This window comes from Trachurus trachurus (assembly GCF_905171665.1).
Source record: "Trachurus trachurus genome assembly, chromosome: 13".
In the NCBI taxonomy this organism is placed as follows: domain Eukaryota; kingdom Metazoa; phylum Chordata; class Actinopteri; order Carangiformes; family Carangidae; genus Trachurus; species Trachurus trachurus.
In genome coordinates this window covers 32,130,910-32,137,989 of record NC_139892.1, presented here as the reverse complement: position 1 = coordinate 32,137,989, position 7,080 = coordinate 32,130,910, and the positions used below count along the sequence as shown (strand labels likewise).

Here is a 7,080-nt window from a genome sequence, read left to right as displayed (position 1 = left end):
GTCGAAAGAGTAAGTAATAAAAACAGAGGACATTGGATTGACACATCAATACTTGTACACAGTAGCATAAATGCCCATCATTTAAATAAACTTTGATTTAACAAAAGATGACAATCCCTTGTTTCGGCAGTGTTTTGGAAAAAGGGATGTCCTGTGTTGTTGCATGTTGAAATTCAGAAGACACTTTCACTTCCCTCCTCATTAGATATACTAAATGCACCACACTGTGCACTTGTTTCTTGCAGTCAGAGCCATCACAATGGACAAGGTCATATCATTTCTTGGTAAGTTTCTTCAGTTTGTTCACAATATCTCAAACTTCACATTCTGATAAACTTGTCCAGTTGGCCATTTACCCTCAATTGTTCACTGTTTCAGTTCTTTCAACCCTTCTGCAGCATGCAGTATCCCGTGGTATGTACCAAATATTCTTGTTGTTCACTTCTAGATATAAATTTATCTCACAAAAAACATTTGTGTTTTTAAGATAAGTGTGTCATGTAAGCATATAGAATCTGTATTTTTAGTTTGGTTTCTGCTGAACAATAGATTGATGTGATTGTAAGTATTTGTATTGCGCATTAACATCCATATTCAAAAGATAATTTGTATTTGTTTCCATAGTTGTCCCTGAGACCACATTCAGAGCTATTTTAGAGAACCTATCGAAGGAGTCAAGGATCTTCTCTGATCAAAGTGTCAAGCTGAAATGCAGCGTTCCTGATAGCTACAAATCCAACTGGAATTTCTGGTGGTATAGAGAGAAGCAGAAGCTACCTTATGCTGGGGAGACCCTTACTCTCTGGAATGTCGGAGTTAAAGAGGATGGGATGTATACCTGCAAGGGAGTGAGGGACTCAGCAGTGGGAAACATATTCACTCTTGAAAGTCTGCCTCTCAATATCAGTGTGGATGGTAAAATCTTTTTTTTTTTTTTTTGTAACATTGAAAAAATCTTTTCATAATCTGTTAACTTCAAAAGCAGATGTACTCCTATACGCCCTAAACTACTCTGAAAAATCATATGGTGCATCCTGGACATTTGAGTTTAGAAATGTAGATGATTTAGCATGTTTTGGTCTTGGTTTGATTGCTGTGACTTTTCTCTGTCATCTTTGTACAGGGGGGTGGGCTATCCTGCAAGTCCCACATGATCCCGCCCTTGTTGGAGAATCCTTAAAGGTCACATGTCTACTCCGGAATAACTTCCCAGTTTATGGGGCGATTCTGTACAGAGATGGTGTTGAAGTTATGAGTCAATCTTCCTTAGAGTTCAGGCTGACCAACTTGTCCCTTGATGATAATGGAATGTATTCTTGTCGTGTTTCTTGGGAAGCAAATGGACGCACTGTGTCCATCCAGTCAGTTGAGACTGAAGTGACGGTCCTAGGTGAGTAATGTAGCCTATATATAATGGGCTGCTTATGCTGAGTTTGCTTTTGGTTGCAGGTTACACGTTAAAAGAATAGTTAGACATTTTAGAAAATGCACTTACATCTAAGACTCAAATGAGAAAATCAACCACACTTTCACATATTCCCGCTTAATATGAATCTACAGCTGGCTTTTTTTTACATTAGCAATAAGCCTTGGTTCTTTTCCAAGATAGCAAAATCAGCGGTCTCTTCTTCTTTTTCTTTTCTTTTCAGTAAATTTAAAATGTAGTGTTAACATCACAATTTGTTGTCATGGGAGTTGTTACTTGGTCCAAGTCAGTGTTTGTTGGTGGAGACTTGTCAGACTTATGAATACTGCGCTAAACAAGGAAAAAGTACCATTCCCTGTTGGTATAAGGAGTTTGAAGATTTAGTTACCTGTCTTCAGTCTTTACGTTAAGTTACTGTACAGACATGTGAGTATTTGTGTAAAAAGTCTAATTCCTCCTATATGCAGTATTTACAGTAATTCTCAGCCTTATTGAATGTCTTAGACTACATACAAAACTCAAAATGTACCTGTCACTAATGCTTTCTCTTCTGTGACTCTGTCTCAGAGGTCTTGTCAAAGCCCGTCATGAAGATTGATCCACAAGATGGGTCACAACTCATGACTCTCACCTGCCAGGTGGAGTACAATGCCAAAGCTCCAATACTCTTCTATTTCTACAAGAACAACAGACAACTAGGAACAGCAAACTCTGACGGTACTGATTCGTACAGAAAGTCTCCGGGCCTGTACAAATGCAGGGCCAAGGTGCCTCTGTTGGACATCACCCTGTGGAGTGAGCCCGAACCCTATGAACCAGCAGCAGGTATTTAAATGTAGGTAAATGTAATCTGCTGTGTGTCCATGACAAAGAAAAAACTAAAACTATGATCCTCTTCCTTAATCATCAGATGCGTGAAGCATCACACAGGAGCTGCACAGCTACTGAAGCCCACTTGGCTCTGACCCAATAGGACCACTGATGATGAGGCCTCCAACTCCTCACTGCAGTATCCCCTGGCTTTTACCCCTCCTTTTATCGCCTCTACCTGCCTCCTACAACTGAGTCAACAGCAGCCCCATCCACTGAAGCTCCTGCCTTTATTCAAGCCACTGAAGTGAGCACCCAACCCCCAGATCCTCTGCTGACACCAACTCCAGCGCCTTTGCTACGTTCAGTCTATTAACCAACCTGCTGCCCCCTACCACAGATAATTCTGCCTCTTCATTTTAGCAATCAGGTGATATGTCTCATATGTGTTAAGAATCTGGCTCCAGAAACATTACACACATTATATACTGTGTCAGAATTGAATGATGATATGTGATGCTAATCATACTGGGCCAATGAATGCCCACTTTTTATATGATTCATTTGAAAGTATTAGCTTCATGATCTCATGTAGGAAAGTAACTCAATCAGTAGTGATGGGTAAAATAACTAATGTCATATTGGTTAAAACAAATAAAGCATTCAATATAAAACATGTGTTATTGAATTTTTAATTTTACACAACCCTCTCTTTGAACAGCAATACTGCTTACATATTAGAAGTATTGGTGTAATAACATGGCATTGAGTGTTGCAGAGAGGTAAGGTCATTCTTCCCAGGTTGACCATTAGAATAGGAATACATTTAAAGAGCTCAGTGAATGTGGTATTCTCTGTTTGCTCAACACATTCATGATACATTTCTATGTCTTAATTTTCAGTTCATAACTTATAGAGCCACGGTCAGCCACAAAGGAAACACTGGTCTGCATCTGCATGAGAAAAGAAATAGTGAAACAGACAAAAGAGGAACACAGGATGGAATGACAGGTGAAATGGAGGCCATGGTGTTAAACTGAGGGCAAACTATCAATAAATATTTCAGAGTCATGGGTTCAAGGGAGTAAACATACATATACATATAAGTATATTGTGCAGCCATACACAAGAATGTTGGGGTTTTCTCATTTTTATTCAGAGGGTTAAACTAGAAGATACTCAAAAGGTAAAAATGCAATAAACATGATATTGATATAGTAGGTCTTCAAATATTCAGACTAGTGTACAGTTCAACTTTTGAGCAGCTCATGAGTGATAAGTAAAGTAGTGTAGCACCGCCAGTATTTGGTCTTTTGTCAGATATGGTCAAGTTGGAACAGCAGTACTATAGAAGAAGAGTGTCAGTACCACTGGTGAGTATCAGGCCTTGTCTGAGTAAAGCAGAAACCCAGAGAAGATGCTGTCATCCTCACTGCTGGCATACGCCCCGTTCCAGTCTCTGAGCGTCTCCATCCACACCTGATCCCCCGCCGCCAGCCGCAGCACCACCAGAGTGGAAGCCTGGTCGATGTCTTGACCGTACAAAGAGTCCCGTGTCCTTACCCGCCGGGACCCGTTCACCACCAGTGTGGCTCGCAGGGGTTGATTGCGTACCGTGATGTGGAAGGAGAAGACGTAAACCCCAGCATGGACGCATGTGAAGCTGTTGGAAGTAACATTGAAGTGGTTTTCTTCATTGTAGAAGATTTTGTCAAAGCGGATCGGGAAGCCAGAGGGAGGGAAGGACTTTCTCGGAGAGATGCCTACACTGAAAGCCGAGCGCTTCTGGGGAATGCCTGATCCTTTAGCTCCTTTGATTCCACGAACACCCCGCTCACCTCTCATCCCAGGGTAACCTCTGTCTCCTCTTGGCCCATGCATTCCTCGTATGCCCGGTGGTCCCTGAGGCCCACTCACCCCTGGTTCTCCTTGTGCTCCAGGAGGCCCCGGATCCCCTCGAACGCCTACGGGACCTGGGGAACCATGCTTGCCATTTATTCCCGGAATGCCCATCCCTCCTGGGATGCCAGGAGACCCAATATCCCCTCGCTCACCTTTTGGCCCTCTTTCCCCAAATGTGCCACACTCCCCCTTATCCCCCTTGTCTCCCTTGGGACCTTGCTCAACAGCCACTCCCGGAGGTCCAGCTGGCCCCTCTTTTCCGGGCTCTCCCTTCCCTCCAGCAGTCCCATTCTGGCCAGCTTCTCCTTTCTCTCCGATGTTACCTCTGAGACCTTGCAGCCCTATTTGACCTCTCTCGCCCTTGGAGCCAACATCACCTGCAAGGTATGGGACACTGATTCAGAACTACAGAGAAGAATGTAGAATGAGAAGAGAAGAATTCGACAACCATCTGAACAAGTTTGACCTTTTTGTCCTGGTTTTCCTGGGACACCTGCTGGGCCAAAACTCCCACTGTTTCCTCTGTCACCCCTTTCCCCTGAGAAAATGACATAACAATATCCAACATGAGCAATCTGGGTATTTTCTTATATACTGCAACAGGTGAAGGTGTACAAAATATGGGGCACAGATTCAGAGGCTTAAGGAGTAGGACTCCCAGTTTGAGTCTTTGTTTGAAGTCAGTTTATTTGAAGCCTGTTATATTTCTATCCACACCTGACATTAATCTGGTCATAAGTGTAAAAGTGTAGATTCCAATTTGTTACCTGTGAGGGATGTAAAATTAATTTTCTTGTGTTTCCATTAATTTTATCTTACGTAGTTTACATGGCAGAGTGCTCACTTCAGAGACCTACAATGCAATGCAATAAAAGCAGGAAAGTAGAACCTGCACCACAACTTCTCTTTGACAGTTTCCTGTAAAACCATTATCTCATAACAGGTCTGCACCCATGTGTCTGTGCTATATGCTGTATTCTCACAATATATTACACTGGAGTATACTGTAATAAGTAATTCTAAATTTGTATTTCACTACTATTACACTCACCTTTGTCTCCTTTAAGCCCCATTGGACCACTCATACCGGGTGGTCCTGGTAAGCCAGCCGGCCCTCCAAGCCCTTTTTCACCTGGGGGCCCTTGACAAGTAAACATTTGAGAGGTTGAAAGGACTGAAAACAAAAAAAAAACATTTTCTGTATTTTATGCGATTTTATGAACGACTCGTGTACCTGCCAGGCCTTTGTCTCCCTTTGGCCCCCTGGGACCTCTCTCAGGTGGACAGCACTCACAGAAGTTGAAATAACACTCGTTGTAATCCAGGGTGTAGTTCTCATGGCCAACACTAGGGGGCTCAGTACTCTCAGTGTAGTGCTGAGGAAAGTTGTGACCTTGGTAGGTGTTCCTCTCTGTGGTGGGCGGTGGGTGGGGCTGCACAGGATTTGCACCAGCCACTGTCTTGAGAGGTTTGGGCATGCTGGTGGTCACAGGGCTGTGCACTGTCACATGAGGGATGGGCTTCTTGGTGTACTGGTACTTTGGCTTCGGCGTAGTCTTAGCCTCAGTGCAGGATAACACAGTGAGTGTAACCACAGCTACAGCCACAAGGGTCAACGGACAGGAGATAATCCTCATGGTTGACAGGGATCTGAGGAGAGATGAGTCTGTACAAGACAGCATTCCTCTGTTGTTCTGCACCAATTTCATTTTCCATCTACTTTTGGTTACAAATACAGCACACACTGATCTGATGAGTGGTTAACTGTTGCAGATAATATTACAAAGTATAAATAAGTGGTGACATTTCTGCCCTTATTATTTCCATGCAAGTTTTCTATGTTCGCTTTTGATTGCATTCACTTGCTTCTCTGCACTTATATCTTTCCAGTTAAAAATCTCAGACAGGAGCTATAATTTTCTTACAGTTGACCCAGTAAGCCTGCACTCTGCCTGTTACTCATTGCTCTTTTCATATGTCAGCTTCTCCGAGTAGTTTGTCAGTGAATTTGGAAGTTAAGGTGTTAAACTACAATGAGAGCCTACACTTTCTTGGTCACGATATCAAATAACTATAGTTTCATCGTCTCATATGCAAACGCCTAAACAGAAAATAAAATGTCTTAGAAGATTGCCGGTTATGTTCATAATGCAACTTTCTGAGAACATGTATATAGAGAATAAACTTGAAAAGACTCACCCAGTTATGCATAAGTAGTATGGTCATTTATCCTCTCTAGCAGTGTCTTGGAAGCATCACCAGGAGCTCCAGGTCTCTCTGATATCTCTGCCAGGCTTGGGCGAAAGAACATCTCCACCAATGAGGGTGTTTGTTGGAAGCACAGGGGGAGGTCTGAAATCCAATTATGGCGGGCTGGAGTTGACCCAAGGAGAACCACTGTGCTGTGGACCATTTTCTGTACCTCTGTTGTGTAGAAAGGTGCTTTTGTGACACGGGATACAGCGCCCACCAGGAGCACTCCATCGCTGTAAGCTAGGTGAGGAGCAAAGGCTGCGGGGCAATGGGTCACCTGATATGTGAGGCATTCCTCCAACATCCAACCAACTACCCAGACTCCTGCAGTGGGACAAAGCTAAGCAAAGAGGGTCCTGTAACAGATGCCAGGGAACTACAAGTTTCTTTCTTCAGGTGCAGGTTTGTACAGCTTTCTACATGTAGTTGCAGGAGGAATGGTGCAAACCATTTTTATTTTACGTCTTTTACTGTATAGTCCCACACAGAATCTTGCAAGTGGACCTAGACGGCAACATCTGCAACAGATACTTTAAAATGAGTTACTGTGAGATTTGCACACATGGGCAGCACAGGGAGCTCAGTATTTACAATCGACTGGCACTTGGTGAACATCCAGAAGAAAGCTTTATCCTAAAGAGCACTGATAATCTCTTCACTCAACAGTTGCTAAACCTGAGATGTTTGTC

At 43.1% G+C, this 7,080-nt stretch overlaps 2 protein-coding genes across 2 annotated transcripts; one reads left to right on the top strand and one right to left on the bottom strand.

Moving 5' to 3' along the window:
- The first annotated feature begins 62 nt into the window (after nt 1-62).
- Nucleotides 63-2,892, top strand: LOC310995322 (Fc receptor-like A). The gene is made up of 6 exons (XM_083984337.1): nt 63-284; nt 379-414; nt 625-915; nt 1,124-1,390; nt 1,994-2,251; nt 2,337-2,892. Exons 1-6 carry the CDS (start codon nt 215-217, stop codon nt 2,342-2,344), a joined length of 930 nt encoding a protein of 309 aa, XP_083840463.1. The 5' UTR covers nt 63-214; the 3' UTR covers nt 2,345-2,892.
- A 724-nt stretch (nt 2,893-3,616) lies between these two features.
- On the bottom strand, nt 3,617-5,775 carry otol1b (otolin 1b; the record flags this gene model as incomplete). Its single annotated transcript, XM_083984472.1, has 4 exons — nt 3,617-4,515; nt 4,605-4,676; nt 5,190-5,279; nt 5,373-5,775. The coding sequence occupies 4 exons, from the start codon at nt 5,773-5,775 to the stop codon at nt 3,617-3,619; spliced, it is 1,464 nt and encodes a 487-aa protein (XP_083840598.1).
- Nucleotides 5,776-7,080: the final 1,305 nt, after the last annotated feature.